The 18,382-nt window shown below is 43.3% G+C and overlaps 1 protein-coding gene across 1 annotated transcript; it reads left to right on the top strand.

Annotated features, from left to right (window-relative positions):
- Positions 1–719: 719 nt before the first annotated feature.
- Positions 720–18,193, top strand: LOC132671977 (activator of 90 kDa heat shock protein ATPase homolog 2-like). Its single transcript, XM_081795125.1, is given in 10 exon segments — positions 720–886; positions 2,097–2,287; positions 13,031–13,137; positions 15,186–15,257; positions 16,524–16,670; positions 17,080–17,109; positions 17,112–17,195; positions 17,777–17,828; positions 17,968–18,074; positions 18,076–18,193. Coding segments are annotated over 10 exon segments (936 nt in total). The 5' UTR covers positions 720–806; the 3' UTR covers positions 18,142–18,193.
- The last annotated feature ends 189 nt before the right edge of the window (positions 18,194–18,382 follow it).

Genomic DNA, 18,382 nt, shown 5'->3' with positions numbered 1-18,382 from the left:
GGGGCCGCTGACAGCCTGCCAGCTGCATCCCCAATACCTCCCTCAGGCGTCCCTTACCCACCACTTGCTTGCACTGAAAATGATCACTGCGGGGGCGCCTGGGTGGCGCAGTCGGTTAAGCGTCCGACTTCAGCCAGGTCACGATCTCGCGGTCTGTGAGTTCGAGCCCCGCGTCGGGCTCTGGGCTGATGGCTCGGAGCCTGGAGCCTGTTTCTCATTCTGTGTCTCCCTCTCTCTCTGCCCCTCCCCCGTTCATGCTCTGTCTCTCTCTGTCCCAAAAATAAATAAAAAACGTTGAAAAAAAAAAAAAATTAAAAAAAAAAAAAAAAAAAAAAAAAAAAAAAAGAAAATGATCACTGCGATAGTAATAAAGAATCCTTAAACGGCGTCTCGGTTTTTTGCAGGCGGCCGAAGGTCCCCTTCCTGGGCTCTGCACTTGCGAGTCCCCTGGCGGGCCCGGGGCTCCTGGCTCGCGCCCCTCTCCAGCCGTACCTCTCGGACGCCTTGCCCCCATCACCCCTGCCTCCCAGACCGTGCGGCCCCGTTTGGGCTTCGCGGCCTCCCGGCCCCAACACTGCACTGCTCCGCGCGACCCCGCCTCCCGGATCCCCGGCAGGGCTCCTGCTCTCTCCGCGCCCCGCAGCGGGGCGGGGCGGCGCAGGGGGCGGGATTTTCTGGCACCTTCTGGGCGCCGCGAACGCTCGGATCTCGGGCTCGGAGGCCGGAAACGTCGCTACGGAGCCGCAGGGCATCCCGCACGGAGGCCCTTTTTTGTTCTCCGCGGAGGCCGCTCCGTCAGCGTAGACATGACCAAATGGGGCCAGGGGGACCGGCGCTGGATCGTGGAGGAGCGGGAGGACGGGACCAATGTGAACAACTGGCACTGGTGCGGCTGGGCGGGGGCCGGGGCTTTCGGGCCTCCTCCTCCGCAGCGGCGGGCCGGATGGTGGGGCCCCTCTGCGAGCACCGGGCTCCGGGTGCCCTGCGGGGTGGGGTGGCCAGGCCTCTCGGGCCGCGGCGCTCCCTCCGTAGGGCGGGGCCTGCACAGGTGCAGAGGATTCTCCCCGCCCCCGCAGCTGCTCCGAGCGCTGCTGTAAATAAGCCTCAGGTGAGTCCGGAGACCTGGGGGCTTATCTGCACTTGGCTGTGGAACTTCAGTTTCCTTCTTGTGAAACTTGGTTTGGGCCCCACGAATGGTATCTGACTTACCTGTTCAACTTTGACAGTCTGTGACCTTAAGACTCCCCCACCCCCCACCCCTCTTGTTGTTTCTAGAAGTTAAAAGGAGCTAGAGTGTGCGCGTGTGTGCGCGCTTGTCCGTTGGTCTGCGTGTAGTGGAAAGAACAGGAAATTGGATCTCAGCTGTAGATCTAACTCGATTGGCTTTTAGTGAGCCCCGCCTTCTAGGAGTTTGAGCGGTTGCACATCCTTTTTGGATGTCATCTGGAACATGGGCTTAATACTTGCCTCCCTCTCTGCCCCAGAGTTTCAGGAGGTGATGCAGCATCACTGAGGGCTGTGTTACCTCAAGGCCATCAAGCTGATGTTGAGGCAGGTCAGGGCAGAGTAAAGCCGTCAGCTTGTGAGCGGCTTATTGAGGGAGCCCTGGCCTCTCCTTTCCCAGCACTGTCACCATGACACATCAGGGACTTCTCTCACCTCGTTTCCACTCCCTAAAATGGAAGCATTTATTTGGGAAGATTGCATGAGATAATATATGTGTGAAAACACTTGATCATTTGTCTTGTGATTAAAATTAATTCGGTTATTACTGCCTTTTTGTATGGCCGCTTTGCCCATCCATTTCCAATGGGTGAGATTGCTAGACCCCTTGGCCCCAAATAAGCTAGTGTTTTGAAGACAAAATACTACTTTACATAGTGGATAATAGTATCCTAAGGAACTGAGCGGGAATATGAAAAGATATTTGGTGGAAATCTGATTTAAGAAGCACATTTGGAACTTTGAGATTGGTAGGTCTGTCAAGGCTGCCTGAGAGGAGATGAGCGGATCTCACTGCCCTGATGCCCCAGCCTGGGCATGTGGATACCAGCTGGGGCTTCCATTCATGGCTCTTCCTTTCTGGTCCCTGGCAGGACAGAGCGGGATGCTACCAGCTTGTCCAAGGGGAAGCTCCGCGACCTCTTGGTGGGCATCGTCGTGGAGAATGAGACTGGACACCGTGTGATCAGTGAGCTGAAGCAGGTAGAAGGTGAGGCTTCTTGCAGCAGCCGCAAAGGAAAGCTGATTTTCTTCTATGAGTGGAACATCAGACTGAGCTGGAAAGGTAACGGGGCTCAGGGGACAGCTAGGGCTGGAGGCAGCCTTGGGGCAGAGTTGGTTCATTTATCATTCACTTGTTCAGCAGATATTTTTAGAACTGATATTAGCCTAGCACTTATTGGCCCCTGAATTGGTCTTCATAGTTACAGATACCCTTCTGTCATGTCCGACAAGCTGGGGGCTTCCCTTTCTCCCATCACACAGCTGCTTAGAGCTCTTTTTTTTTTTTTTTAATTTTTTTTAATGTTTATTTATTTCTGAGACAGGGATTGACAGAGTATGAACGGGGGAGGGTCAGAGAGAGAGGGAGACACAGAATCTGAAACAGGCTCCAGGCTCTGAGCTGTCAGCACAGAGCCCGACGCGGGGCTCAAACTCACAGACTGCAAGATCATGACCTGAGCCGAAGTCGGACGCTTAACCGACTGAGCCACCCAGGTGCCCCTGCTTAGGGCTCTTTGATTGCAGCTGGACTCTTGTCTGCCAGGCACTTGTGAGCCCTAGAGTTTTCTGGAGTTGCTGGAACACTCTTCTCTGCATGCGGACTCTTTTGGGTCCTTCAGGTCCTTGTCCTGAGTGAAGCCACCTATCTCTGTTATACAAAGATCGCAGGTCCCTTCCTTGTACTGTCTCCCTTCCCACTTTATTTTCCCCCACAGCACTGTTATTTGGTATCTTTATATGGTTACTTAAATATTTTATTTATCTGGTTGCCCTCCAGCCCCCATTCATCAGGGCAGGGATTTTTAAAAATACCAGCTTTATTGAGATCTGATTCACATACCATATAGTTCATCCATGTAAAGTATGCAGTTCAGTGGTTTCCAGCACACTCACAGAGTTGTGCAGCCGTCACTACAGTTGATTTTAGAACATTTTCATCACTCACAAAAACCCCTGAACTCGTTAGCAGTCATTTCCGAGTCTTTGGCAACCACTGATCTGTTTTCTGTCTCAGTGGATTTGCCTCTTCTGGACACTTCTATGAATGGAATCCTAGAGTATGTGGTCTTTTGTGAATGACCCCCCCCTTTTTTTTTTAATTTTAACACCAGTATAGTTAACATAAGTGTTAAATTAGTTTCAGATGTACAATATAGGGATTGAACAATTGTATATATTACTCAGTCTCATCTTAAATTCCACATATGAGTGAAATCATATGGTATCTGTCGTTCTCTGACTTATTAAATGTTGGATGGATCTTGAGATCCATCTATGTTGTTGCATATGGCAAGATTTCATTTTTTTTTTTGTGGCTGAATAATACTTCATGTGTGTGTGTGTGTGTATATATATATATATATAAACATATATACACACACACACACACACACATATATATATATTGGAATAAAATATTCCATAATTTGGCTATTGTAAATAATGCTGCAATAGATATAGGGGTGCACATATTTTTGAATTAGTGTTTTCATTTCCTTTGGGTAAATACCCAGTAGTGTGATTTCTGGATCATAGGGTAGTTCTATTTTTAATTTGTTGAGGAAACTTCACACTGTTTTCCACAGTAGCTGCACCAGTTTGCATTCCCACCAACAGTACAAGAGGGTTCCCGTTTCTCCACATCCTTACCAACACTTGTTATTTCTCCTGTTGTTGTTTTTTAAAATATTTATTTATTTAAGTAATCTCTACACCCAGTGTGGGTCTCAAACTCATGACTCCAAGATCAAGCCTGCCCTTCTGACTGAGGCAGCCCAGTGCCCTGTTTCTTGTATTTTTGATTTTAGCCATTTTGATAGATGTGAGGTGATCTCTCATTGTGGTTTTGAGTCCCATTTCTCTTATGATTAGTGATGTTGAACATCTTTTCATGTGTCTGTTGGCCATCTGTATGTCTTCTTTGGAGAAATGTCTGTTCATGTCTTTTGCCCATTTTTAGATTGGATTATTTATTTTTTTGGTGTTGAGTTACAGAAGTTTTTTATTTTCAAAAAAATATTTTTATTTTTTAAAGTAAGCTCTGCGTCCATTGTGGGGCTCAAACTCACAACCCCAAGATCAAAAGTCACAGGCTGTACTGACTGAGCCAGCCAGGCACCCCTGTAGAATTTCTTTGTACCTTTTGGATACTAATCCTTTATTGGATATATCTTTTGCAAATATATTCTCCCATTCAGTAGGTTTTTAGTTTTGTTGATCATTTCCTTTGCTGTGCAGAAGCTTTTTATTTTGATGTAATCGCAATAGTTTATTTTTGCTTTTATTTTCCTTACCTCAGGAGACATATCTAGAAAAGAGTTGCTGTGGTTAGTGTCAGAGAAATTACTGCCTGTGTTCTTCTATGACTTTTATAGTTTTGGGTCACACATGGAGGTGATTGGCTCCTTTCACTTAGCATAATGTTTTCAAGACTCATCCATGTTGTAGCATGTTTCATTCCTTTTTATGGTTGAATGATATTCTGTTGTACAGATATAGCATGTTTTGTTTATCTCTTCATCAGCTGATGAACATTTGTGTTGTTTTCATTCTTTAAGTCATTTGGTTAGGGATGGATTGGTTTTGTTTCCAGGCCCAGATCACTGTCTGGAACGTTGTGTGTTTGTTAAAAGAGTAAGTTTCTGCTGTGGTGCCTAGTTCCTGGCTGACAGACAGTCTGGGCTCAATGAATACTTGTTGAAATAATCATGGATATGAAGACAAAGGGGAAAAGGAAGAGGAGGGGAGAGGGAGAGATCTAGTTGTAGAAGATTGTACTGAGTTAAAGTTTGGGCCTTTGCCCAGGAGTCGGCTCCTTTCTTGAGAGTTGGGTTAGAGAGTTCCACAGCAAGCTGGCCTTGGGCTTTTGCCCTGCTGGCCGCTTTGCTAGAGCTGGGCTTGAGCCCAGGAAGGTGCTCCACAAGTGTCAAAAGTCCACTCCTGCCTGGGACCTTCTGGCTAGAGGTTTTCTCTCTGTTGCTCCTTCATTGTCTGCTGTTGGCTGGACATGGCAGGGTCTGGCACCTTACACCCTCACCCTACCCCACCCCCAGCACAGGGCTCCGAGTGTCCCAGGGAATCTCGTGGCCTTGTGTCTCTTCTGTCTCCCTCACTTCAAAGTGGCAACCACCTCCTTTGTGAGATAAGACTCAGCTACTCCAAGACAGGGCTGAGGATGCCCTACCCTCACCCCTTGTGCTTTTCTCCTCTAGCAGTGAGCCCCAGAGGTGGCAAGTGGGACCCTCTGGGGAAGAGTCAACACTGGTCATTTTTTTTTTCTTTTTTAAGTTAAACTTTAATTTTTTCCCACCTTTATTGAGACACAGTTGATTTATAACACTGTATAAGGTTAAGGTATATGGCCTGATGGGGTGTGTGTGTGTGTGTGTGTGTGTGTGTGTGTATTAGAAATGATGATCACAATAAGGTTAGTTAACACATCTCTCATCCCATATAGTTACCATTTTTGTGTGTGTATGTTGAGAACTTTTCAGATTTACTTTCTTACTAACTTTCAAATATATAATATAATAATGTTAACTGTAGTCATCAGGCTGTATATTACATCCTCAGAACTTACTCTTCCTGTAACTGGAAGTTTGGACCCTTTGTTTCCTTTGACCACCTTCAACACCACTGGCTCCCTGCAACCACCAAACTACTCTCCGTTTCTAGGAGTTTGATTTTTTAGATTTCACATGTAAATGAGATATCATTTTTGTCGTTGTCTGACTTTTTTTCACTTAGCATAATGCCCACAGGGTCCATCCATGTTGTTCCAAATAGCAGGATTTCCTTTTTTTTTTTTATGACTGAATAATAGTGTGTGTGTGTGTGTGTGTGTGTGTGTGTGTGTGTGTGTGTGTGTACACCACATTTTCTTTATCCATTTATCCATCAGTGGATACTTCAGTTGTTTCCATGTGTTAGCAACTGTAAATAATGCTGTAGTCAACATGGAGGTGCAGATGTCTCTTAGATAGTGATGTTATTTCCTTTGGATATAAGTAAATCCTTGGATTGTGAGTAACTTGTTCTGTGAGCGTTCTGCAAGACAAGCAAACATTTCCAGTAAATTTTAACTCAGTAAATGAGCAATATCTTGCAGTGCGAGTAGTAGGTGACGCCAAATGGCACATGATCACAACCGATCACAGCTGAGCCCACAACAAGCACAACTTGAAAACACTTGGGTAGACAAATGCTTTGGATTACAAGCATGTTTCTGGAACGAATTCTGGTTACAAACCAAGGTTTTACTGGTATACCCAGAAGTGGGATTGCTGGATCATATGGTACTTCTGTTTCAATTTTTTTGAGGAACCTCCATCCAGTTTTCCACAGTGGCTGCATCAATTTGCATTCCCACCAACAGCACACAAGGGTTCCCTGTTGTCCACATCCTCACCAACACTTGTTACCTCTTTCTGATCCTGGCCATTCCAGCACATGTAGGGTGATCCCTCATTGTGATTTGGTTTTTTGTTTTTTAAACTTAAAATTTTTTTATTTTATTTTTGAGAGAGAGAGAGCAGGAGAGAGGGGCAGTGGGAGAGGAAGAGAGAGAGAGAGAGAGAGAGGGAATATGAGAATGAATTGCAAGCAGTCTCCACACCCAGCTCGGAGCTCGAATGGGGGCTTGATCCCATGACCCTGAGATCATGACCTGAGCCAAAATCAAGAGTCAGACGTTCAACCAACTGAGCCACCTAGGTGCCCCTGTTCCCATAGATCTTTTTGTTTTGTTTTGTTTTTTTAATTTTTGAGAGAGCGTGCATGTGCAAGTGGGGGAGAGGGAGAGGAGGGGGAGAGAGAAAGAGAGAGAGAGAAAGAGAAAGACAAAGAGAGAAAGAGAAAGGGAAAGAGAATGAATCCTAAGTAGGTTCCACACTGAGACTCCCAAGCTCCCACTCCCGGCTTGATCTTACCACCATGAGATCATGACCTAAGCCAAAATCAAGAGTCAGCTGCTTTACCTACATGCCCCTCATTGTGATTTTGATCTGCATTTCCCTGATGATTAGTATGTTGAGTACCTTTTCATGTACCTGTCATCTATTTAAACATCTCCTTTGCGTAAGTGTCTATTTATGTAGTTTGCCCATTTTTACTGGGATTATTATTTCTTTTTTTTTTTTTTTTTTTTTTTTTTTTTTGGTGGTTGTCAGGTTTTAGGAGTTCCTTATATACTTTGGATATTAACTTCTTATCACATAAGGTTTACAAATATTTTCTCCCATTCTGCATGTTGCCCTTTCATTTTGTTGACTGATTTTTTTCTTTGCGGAAGCTTTTTAGTTTGAGATGGTCCTACTTGTTTCACTTTTGTTGCTTGTGGTTTTGGTGTTACATCCAAAAATCATTGCCAAGACTGCTGTCAGGGAGCTTTTATCCTCCTTCTAGGAGTTTAATGGTTTCAAATCTTAACATTTCAGTCTTTAGTTCATTTTGAATTAGTTTTTTTGAGTGGTATAAGATAGGGGTCCAGTGTGTCAGTCTTTTGCATGTGAATATTAAGTTTTCCCAGTAGCATTTATTTATTAAAACAAATTTTTAACGTTTATTTAGTTTTGAGAGAGCATGAGCAGGGGAGGGGCAGAGAGAAAGGAAGACACAGAATCCGAAGCAGGCTCCAGGCTCTGAGCTGTCAGCACAGAGCCCGACATGGGGCTCAAACCCCTGAGCCATGAGATTGTGACTTGAGCTGAAGTTGGACACTTAACCGACTGAGCCATGCAGGTACACCTTCCCAGTACCATTTAATGAAGAGACTGTCTTTTACCCACTGAGTATTCTTGCTTACGTTGTCAAATATAAGTTGACCATATATGTATGGATTTATTTCTGGGCTCTTGATTCTGTTCCATTGGTCTTTGTCTGTTTTCATGTCACTACTATTTTGTTTTGATCTCTGTAGTTTTGTAGTGAAGTTTGAAATCAGGAATTATGATGCCTCCAGCTTTGTTTTTCCTTCTCAGGATTGCTTTGCCTGTTCAGGGTGTTTTGTGGTTTCATGTAAATTTTAGAATTCCATTGGCATTTTGATAGGGATTGCATTGAATCTATAGATGCTTCTTATTTGCTTTCTTCTGATAACTTTGGGCTTTGTTTTTTTCTGGCTCGTTGAGGTATAAGGTTAGGTTCTTTATTTGAAATCTTCTTTTTCTTGATTTATGTGCTCATCACTACAAACTTCCTGCTTAGAACTGTTTTTTCTACATCCCATAGGTCTTGGTGTGTGTGTTTCTATTATTTGTCTCAAGTTATTTTTTTTTAATTTTTTTAAAGTTTTTATTTTTTAATGTTTATTTATTTTTGAGAGAGACAGTGTGTGGCGGGGGCGTGGGGTGGGGTGGCAGAGAGAGAGGGAGACACAGAATCCGAAGTAGGCTCCAGGCTCCAGGCTCCGAGCTGTCAGTGCAGAGCCTGACGTGGGGCTCGAACTCATGAACCAGTGAGATCATGACCTGAGCCGAAGTTGGCCTCTTAACTGACTGAGCCATCCAGGCACTCCTGTCTCAAGTTATTTTTAAAATTTCCCTTTTGATTTCTTTGAGCCATTGGTTCAGAAATGTTTTATTTAATTTCCACGTATCTGTGAATTTTCCAGCTTTCCTCCTGTTACTACTTTCTAGTTTCATACCATTGTGGTTTGAAAAGATACTTAAATTTTTATATTTTTTAATTTGTTGAGACTTGTTTAGTGTCCAATGTGATTTATCCCAGAAGATGTTGTGTGGATCCTTGAGAAGAATGTACATTCTGTTGATATTTAAAGGATTGTTCTGTATATGTCTGTTAGTTCCATTTGGTCTATAATGTTCAAATCTGCTGTTTCCTTATTGATTTTTTGTCTGGGTGATCTCTCCACTGTTGAGTATGGGGTATTAAAGTCTCCAATTATTATATTGCCAGTTATTTCTCCTTTTAGTTAATCTATCAGTATTTGCTTTATATATTTAGGTGCTTCAATGTTAGGTACATAAATATTTACAGTTGTTATATCTTCTTGATGAATTGATCCCTTTACCATTATATAACAACCTTACTTAGGTTTTTTTTGACCATCTTTTTTTCTTAATATTTTGTTTAACACAAGTATAGCTACTCCTGCTTTTTTGTTTTTTGGTTGCCATTTGCTTGAAATATCTTTTTCACCCCCTCACTCTCACTGTCATGCTAAAGTGAGCCTCTGTGTTACAGGCAGCAGATTATTGGATGTTGTCTCTTATTTCTTTTTAATCCACTCAGCCATTCTGTGTCTTTTGATTGGAGAATTCAATGGTTTATGTTTAAAGTAATTCTTGATAGGTAACAACTTACACTTGCCATTTTGTTGTTGCCTGTTTTGTAGATCCAATGTTCTTGCTTCTTTTCTTGCTGTCTTCCTTGGTGATCTCATGCCTTTTTGTGGTGGTGTGCTTTAACTCCTTTATCATAATCTTTTGTGTACCTACTACAGGTTTTCCTCAGGTCGTTACCCTGAGACGTACATGAAATGTCTTATATTTATAACATGCTATTTAAATTACTAAGACCTTTGATAGCATACAGAAATTTATACTTCTGCCTTCCTCATATTTTAGGTTCTTGATGTTATAATTTGCATATTTTTATATTCTGTATCTAGTAATAAATTATTGTAGTTAGGATCATTTTTAGTATGTTTAGCTTTTAAATTAGAGTTGTAATTGAATTATGCAACACCATTACAATATTAGATCTAACTTTGACTATATATTTACTCTTAATATATATATATATACTATGTATATTACTGTTATTGGTGGATTTTACACATTCTTATGTTTAAAAAATTTTTTTTAATATTTATTTACTTTTGAGAGAGACCGAGCATGAGTGGGGGAAGGGCAGAGAGAGAGGGAGACACAGAATCTGAAGCAGGCTCCAGGCTCTGAGCTGTCAGCACAGAGCCTGATGTGGGGCTCAAACTCATGAACTTTGAGATCATCACCTGAGCCGAAGGCCAGTGCTTAGCCAACTGAGCCACCCAGGAGCCCGTCACATTCTTATGTTTTTATGATGCCAATTTCAAATAACCTATCTTCTCATTCACTAGTTCTTATATCTGCTTGGTCAATTTAGCCGTTCAAGCTTTCTGTGCAGTTCTTCAGTCATTGTATTCTTCAGCTCTGGGATTTCTGCTTTGTTTCGTTGTGGTACTTCTCATTTTGCTCATGTATTATTCTCTTAATTTTATTTAGCTGTCTGTCCTTCTTGTTAAAACGTAACTTTTTTTTTAATTAAAAAAAATTTTAAATTTATTTTAGAGAGAAAAGAGTGCAAGTGGGGGAGAGGGGCAGAGGGAGAGAATCCCAAGCAGGCTTCAGTGTGGAGCCTGATGCGGGGCTCAATCTCATGACCCTGGGACAATGACCTGAGCCAAAATGAAGAGTTGGATGCTCAACCAACTTAGCCACCCAGGCTCCCCAAGAAATTGATTCTTTTTTTAAAAAAACGTTTGTTTATTTTTGAGGGAGAAAGAAAGCGTTGGGGAGGGGCAGAGAGAGACAGAAACACAGAATCTGAAGGAGGCTCTGGGCTCTGAGCTGTCAGCACAGAGCCTGACTTGGGTCTCGAACCCACAAGTGGTAAGATTATGACCTGAGCTGAAGTTGGATGCTCAACTGACTGAGCCACCCAGGTGCCCCAGAGGTTTATTCTTAATTACTGATTATATAGTTCATGGATCTCCATTTCTTTAGGATCTGTTATTGGAGCTTTGTTAGTTTCCTTTGGTGGTGTCATGTTTACCTGATTCTTCATGAGCCTTAATTCTTTGCATTGGTATCTGCACATATAAGTGGTTTCCTTTTCCAGACTTTACCAGTTTGCTCCAGTAGGAAAAATCTTCACCATTCAGCTTAGCTTGAATGGGTTACTGGGTGGGTCAGCTAGTAGCATTCATGGTAGGCAGGGCATGCTGTCAGGGTCTCTAGTTGGGTGAGACCACTGCTCATGCTCTGTGGTTGGGGGTCAGGGCTCTACTAGCTGGGCTCCTTGGTAGGGTGGGTCTGCTTGTTGGGCTCTGTGTTCAAGCAGGGCTGCTGGGCAGGCTTTCGGACTGGGTGTGGCTGTTGGCTGTGTTACATGGTCACTTGGGGTCACTAGCTGGGCTCTGTAGTTACCTCTGATCCGGTGGGGTTACTGGATGTGTCCTCTGGAAAGGCAATGCCACTGGTTGGGCTCTGATTGGGCAGCACTATGGGTGGGTCTCCACCATTGCTCCTGGTTGGGTGGGGTCTTAGACCATCCTGACCAGATGGTTCTGCTGGCTAGACTCTGTTGAGGTCAGGCCACAGGCAGAGTTTCATGATTGGACCTGATCTCAGGCTGTGCTCTGTGATCAGACTGTGCCCCAGAAGTCTGCAGGCCTGGTTTCGAGATCAGGTAGCCTCTGGTTGTGCTCTGCTCTTGAGCAACATTGCTGGCTGGGTTCTCTGGTGGGGATGGACCTCCAGCTGTATCCTGTAGTTGGTTGGGGCTAGGGACTGTGCTCTGTGGCTGGGTAGGGTCACTGCCTGGGCTCCCTATCTGGGCAAGGCCACAAGATGTGTCCAGCATTTGGGCAGAATTGTAGGCTGTGCTTCAAGGCTGCTTAGGGACACTCTTCAGGCTCCCTGCTTATAGGACCAGAAGCTGTGCTGAACAGTTGGGCAGGGCTGCTGGTTTGGCTTCCTGCCCAAGTGGGGCTAGAGGATGGGCTCTGTGGCTGCCCAGATTCTGTGGTCGGGCTTCTGTCAGCAGTTGAGTGGGTCTGCAAATTTGCTTCTTTGCCTGGGTGGGGCAGTAGAATGGGCTCTACAGCTGGTTTCAGCCAGTTGACTGGAGTCCAAATCAGGCATAATCGCCAACCAAGCGCCCTGGTCACATAGGGTACCAGCTGAGCTTTGCAGATGGGCAGAGTCACTGGCTGGAATCTTTGCTCATGCACTGCTGCAAGCAAGAACACCGTCCAACAAGATCTGCGCTCTGGTTATTGAAAGCCCTGCCCCCGCTTCTGATTCCCAGTGGTCCCTGTTAGCTGAGACCCCAGAAGGGCTTCCTGGGAAGCATCCCACAATGCTTGGGGATCTGGATGTCCACTTTTTTTCCCATTGAAGAAACCACAGCTCTGTGCTGGCCTCAGGAGGGGCAGTTTGGTCAGTGTTACCACTTCTCTTACCCTTCTCTTTGGTCCTTGTCTTTGGTCCACCAAGGGTGCATCTCCCTTGCCTCTGCATTCTGGGATTCTCAGTGGTGTCTTGCCTGTGGATAGATAGCTGCTAGTTGGTCTTGTGAGGGGGACTGAAGTTGGGGATAACTACATTGCCATCTTGATGTTGTCACTGAAATCAGCACTTTGGTATTGAAAGAAATCTAGCTGCGTGGGGCCCAAGCATAACTTCCCTAAGTCACAGCCTGTCTCCCTTCACGCTTTCCATGATTGCAACTCCGTGCCCCTTTCTGGCCTCCCATCCCTTATGTGACTGCTCTTCAAGACAGCCCTTTATCCTGCTTTGATCCTGGTAAAGATTATTGGGGGAGGAAAACAGAAACATGGGTTAAAGGCCCACTTACTCGTCTCATGCCTCCACCTGGCCCCTAATTTTGTGTGCACTTTCATTGGCTGGGTTTTACCTCCACATTTGCTGTTTGCCTATCTCTGTTGTGGGCCAGAACACCTGTGTGCTGGGAAAGCCTTGAGCTTGCCGTGTCACCATCTGTGGTGCACCCTGTGTGGAGGGTGGGCTGTTTAGTTAAGGCAGTTTGGCATAAACCAGTTGTTACTTTACAATTGAAGAATGTATTTTGTTCATTTCAAGTGTAATTAAAGAATCTGGTGCAAAGCACAAGGGATTGATTGAAATACTCAGCCTTTCTGAAGAAAATGAAGTAGATGACACCGAGGTGAGGTATCTGTTTTTTTTGTTTTGTTTTGTTTTTTAAGTCCAAGCTTCTGCTGTATACGTTGGGCATTTGAAAAACTATTGAATACACTTTGTGATTCCTGTGCAGTGGTTGTGGTGTATTGTAAAGGGTTTGTTTGCCAAGAAGGTTTACTATGCTGGGTGGGTGGGGGGCAGTGTGGGGTGTGGAGTGGAGCCGTGTAGGAAAGAAGAGGAAGCCCCAGACTGCCCCATGCACCAGGTGTAGTCCTTGGGCAGGTGACCACGCCCTCCACAGCCTTTTCATCTGTGAAGTGGGACTAATTCGTCTTTCAGGGGTGGCATCAGATAAATGTGACAGTGTATGGTCTGTTAAGTGCTTAGGCGGATGTGCAGCTTGGTGAACGGGGTTTTGTTTCTGCATCTCTGCTGTTTCCTTTGAATGTGAAAATATTCAGCTTTTAGCTGTGATTGTATCGCATGGTTTTTCAGAAACTAGTTAGTCCATGTTGCTTTTGATTAGCTCTCCTAGTTCTCCTGGGAGCTAGAGCCTTGTGGAACACCCAGGCTTGATTCTCAGTGATTGCCCTCTTGAGCCAAAAGCTTGGTTCTGGGGAGGGACCATTTGTACAGCAGCCATATTTTCCAAACCAAGATAATTTGACAAAGGGGTTTTGATTTGTGAATGTATTTAAATATGAAGGCTTACAAAGACATAAAAATTAAATTATACTGAGAAACATACAACCTCCCTTTATTAAAGGTTATAAAATGCTATACAGGTGGGGCTGTCTCGGGCACCTGGGTGGCTCAGTCGGTTAAGCATCTGACTTCAGCTCAGGTCATGATCTCACAGTTCATGAATTCGAGCCCTGCATTGGGCTCTGTGTTGACGGCTCAGAGCCTGGAGCCCGCTTTAGATTCTGTGTCTCCCTTTCTCTCTCTGCCCCTCTCCTGCTCGCCCTCAAAAAAAAAAAAAAAAAAAAAAAAAAGGGGGGGGCGCTGTCTCATACACATCTTCAGACATGTGGTTGACGCCTTTAAGGACTGTGATTTCACGTCGCTATATTCAGCATGATGAAAAGTTTTTCATCAGCGTATTAAACTGGTCTTTTCGGTTCAACCCTTGGTGGCATTACAGAATAAAGTGGGACCCAGGATCTGGGACCATACCCATCTCAAGTGAATCATAGGGATGTGAAATATTTTAAACCAACATCTCTTTTTATTCTGAGAATACCACAGAGGCATTGCCAGAGCCAGAATGGCCTTCTGATGCTTCCCTCTGTCTGCCTCCTCCCCACTCTTACTGTCCCTTTTTCTCCCTCCCTCTTCCTTTCTTCCTCCCTACCAAAAAAGTGTAGCCCAAGGCCATGTTACATGGGAACTCGATTTTCCTAATGACACTGGCTTTGGGGTACTAGACCAGCGCTGTTCAATAGAAATACAATGCAAGCCACATATGGAATTTAAAATTTTCGAGTAGCCATATTAAAAAAGTTAAAGGAAACAAATGAAATTAATTTTAATATTTATATTTTTATTTAACCGAATGTATAAAAATACCATTTAAACATGTAATTAGTATCAAAATTATTGGGATTATTTTACAGTCTTTTTTTGTACTAAATCTTCAAAGTCTGTTGTGTGTATTATTTCACACTCGTAGCACATCTCAAATCAGACCAGCCACATTTCAAGTGCTCAATAGCCAAATGTGGCTAGTGGCTACCATACTGGACAGCGCATTTCTAGACCCTGATAAAAGCCATGGGGTGTGACTACATCATCAATAGAATACATACACATATACACACAACATTTTGTATGCAAATTAAGGAGTTCACATTTCTAAGAAGTCCCCTTAAGATCTGGCCATCAACCCAGTCAGTGGACCTTGGATTAAAAAATCCTTACAGCTTTTCAGTCTGTGAAGAAACCTGGCACATCTCTCTCACATCCACTTCTTCCCCTTCCCTCACCGTCATAGTGCTTCTTCCAGCCATGTGTCCTGATGTTGTAAGAGTACATCAAACCAGATTTTTATGTTTGTATGTTTCTGATTTGTAGATGAACGTGAGTAAAAAGAAAGGAGATGGGGATATACTGAAGGATCTTATGAAAACTGCAGGCACCGCCAAGGTCAGAGAGGCCCTTGGAGATTACATGAAGGCACTTAAGACGGGTAGAAGGCCACCCTTGTGAACCAGTGTGTCCCTTTTCTAGTTACCCAAGTTCTGCTCTGTACTTGGATTTCCAGGTTAGGGTTATGTCTGAGGCTTCCGAAACAACTCTTTATGCTGCAGGATAAAAATTGTAGTCTGGAGGTTGAGAGCTAGTTACAAGTAAGTGCACGATTAGTGACCATCGGCATTGTATACATTGCGAACTGTTTTGCCTACAGAATTGCTAAGACTTTTCTGGAATAATTTATTCAGTTGTTTGTATAATTACTTGTTTATCTTCCCTGCTACACTGTAAGCTCTAAGGTGGCATGGAAGGTGTCTTATTGACTGCTGTATCTCCAGCTTCTAGCACAATGCCTGACACATAGTAGGTGCTTATTAATAAATCTTTGTTGAATATCGAATGAATGAAAGGTATTACAGGTATAGTTGAGATAATTCCTGAGGAACTCCTAGATAATTCCTGCACTGCGTGGAAGTGAGGTTATTGTCTTCTTCCCTAAAATTGACATTTAAAAGGAAATGGAGAATACCTTGCAGGTATGAGCTGTGGTGGCCAATACGTAGGGAGGGAAGAGGAAGTGCTTAATGAGAATATTTAAAGCTCTAAATGATGGAGAGCTGCAAAGGCTAGTGAGGAAGGCCAGTTCATCCATCTTTGTATCCTGTGCCATTGTTTTGGGAAATGATGAAATGACACTTTCATCCTTGAGGGAAGGGAATGTATAAATAGGGTTTCTTGTGGGATAAATACTGAATTTAGTTCAAGACAATGCTCCAAAGGCAGGGTTTTTTGGTAGGCAGATTACAAAACCTGGTGATGTTGTGGTTCACCTACCACAGTGGAAAACACTGCTTCAGACTTTTGGTTTAGGAGGTTTGGGATCCCATTCTTGGAATCTGGTGGTGGGAATTGACAGCCTTTGGCCTTAAGTGCTGTTGTCCTTCATCTGCTTATCTTTGTGCCCTCTGGGCCATATGTACTTGTCCAAGTAGGATTTGGGGTGTTAAGCCATGGCCTGGGAGTAGAACAGAGCCGAGGAGCTAGCTCATAGCCACAATGAGCTGTTTCACAGTAACTGGGATTGGTGGTGCTAAAAAGGCTTTTCATGCTCTTTCCATGCGTCTGGAAGGTATAGTGTGGAATTTGAGGACCTTTTGGTAAGACTGAAAGACTGAATTTTTAAATCTAAGTAGCTTTATCTCCTGGCATGCTATTTAGTTATCCTTTGGAACATCTACTCTTCTTGAGATTCAGGCTTCATCTCCAATGGGTTTGGGTGTGAGGATCCCCACGGTGACACTGCACATGACCGAACTGTTTGACCCAACTGTAGAGCAGCTGTACAGCATCTTCACTGTGAAAGATGTAAGTAACTTCCCAAGCTAGGGCCCCCAGTGCTGATGTGGGGAGAAAATGTGCCACTAAGAACTGGAGCTGGTTTTTGGTTTCCCAGATAGCCATGTTTTTTTTATGATTGAAGAGACCTAGCGTGGTGGTGATAGAGGGCTTTAGGATAACTTCTAAAAAAAATTTAAGGGGCTAAAAGATGGGCATTTTTAGGGAAATATGTCTGCACTTAGGGGATACAATACTGGGTTTTCTCCTTCAGAAAGGGAGAGAAAGCTGTAAGTAAATGCTATTGAGGATTAGGAAAAAAACAAAAAAACAAAAACCCCAAACCATAGTGATGATTTTGTTAATACTTTGCCTTTAGGTTCAAAAGGTGATAGGGCATGATGGGATGACATGTCTCTTGTATGTTTTACTTGGTTAGCTGGTGCAGAAATTTTCTAAATCTCTTGCTATAAATCTCTTGCTATATTAGAAGCTGAAAAAGGAGGGATATTCCAAATGTTTGATGGGAAAATCACCGGCGAATATGTAGAATTGGTAAGTAAGCTTTAGGGTTAAAGAAAAGTAAGCTGGGACTGACCCTTCTGTTACATTGCTTTTTAAAAATCTGTGTTTTTAATTTGCTTTTTTATCTGAGTTCACAGAAACTTGAGAAATTTATAAAATTGGTTATGGTAAAAAGTTACGTATACTTGGTGTAGAACAAGTAAATGTTACAAATACTAAGTAGTGATAAAGATGAAGCCTTAGTTGCATAGTAATTGTACTGGTTTTAGAAGAAAGAAGTATAGTTAATTCCCCTCAACTCTTGGTCTAGAAGTTTCACATTTCTGCCACCTAAATCACTAGGGTCTGTGTTGCCCAGTGTCACCCTTGACATCAGCCCAGTTTTGGTTACCACTGTCACTATACTTCTGTCCTTGATGTTACTGCTGTTAAGGACATTGTGGCACCTAGAACAATGGATTCTCAGTGATGCTGGCATATAACCTGGAAGATGGGACTGTATGTTGTTTGTTGATTACCTTTAGTACCTCAGGAGTTTTAATGAAAGGATTTTCTGTGTTGCACTGGAAGTTTTAAAAGATGTCTTAAGGGAATTTCCCCTGTATTTTTAGTTGACAAATAAAAAGATCGTCATGAAATGGAGATATAGGAACTGGCCAGAAGGTATGTTAGTAGTATCCTTTGTTATAAGAATTGGGAAACACTCAAGATTTCTCCCCCCACCCCCACTGTAATAAGCCAGTTGTAGTACTGTATGGATAGTTTTCATAATGCAGTAATAAGCTCCTTCTTTTTCTTCTAGAACACCATGCGACAGTTGCACTGAATTTTGTGCCTACTCCAGGGCAAACGGAATTGCAGTTGGACTGTAAAGGAGTTCCTGTTTGTAAAGAAGAGGGCATGATAATCCTGTTGGCAGAAGCAGCATTTTGAAGAAATAAAATGTTTAGTGAAGCTGACTACCCTAAATGGTTGAATTAGTTAGAAGATTTTGTAAGTCTACCTCTTCTCAATCCTTTTAAAAAAGAAAACACCCTTAAAAAAAAAAAAAAAAAAAAAAACCCTTAATTTATATTGGATGAAATCCATGACCTCTTACAGAATTCAAAACATTGTTTGAATCTTTACTATGCTTGGACTCTCACTGGGTTAAAAGTAGCAAGCAATGTGGAAATTAGGTATTAACCTTACCTCCCATAGATGCTCCTCTGGGAACA

This window comes from Panthera onca, chromosome A3 (assembly GCF_046562875.1).
Source record: "Panthera onca isolate mPanOnc1 chromosome A3, mPanOnc1 haplotype 2, whole genome shotgun sequence".
Lineage (NCBI taxonomy): Eukaryota > Metazoa > Chordata > Mammalia > Carnivora > Felidae > Panthera > Panthera onca.
The sequence above is the reverse complement of the archived record's forward strand: the minus strand, read 5'-3'. Positions and strand labels throughout refer to the sequence as shown.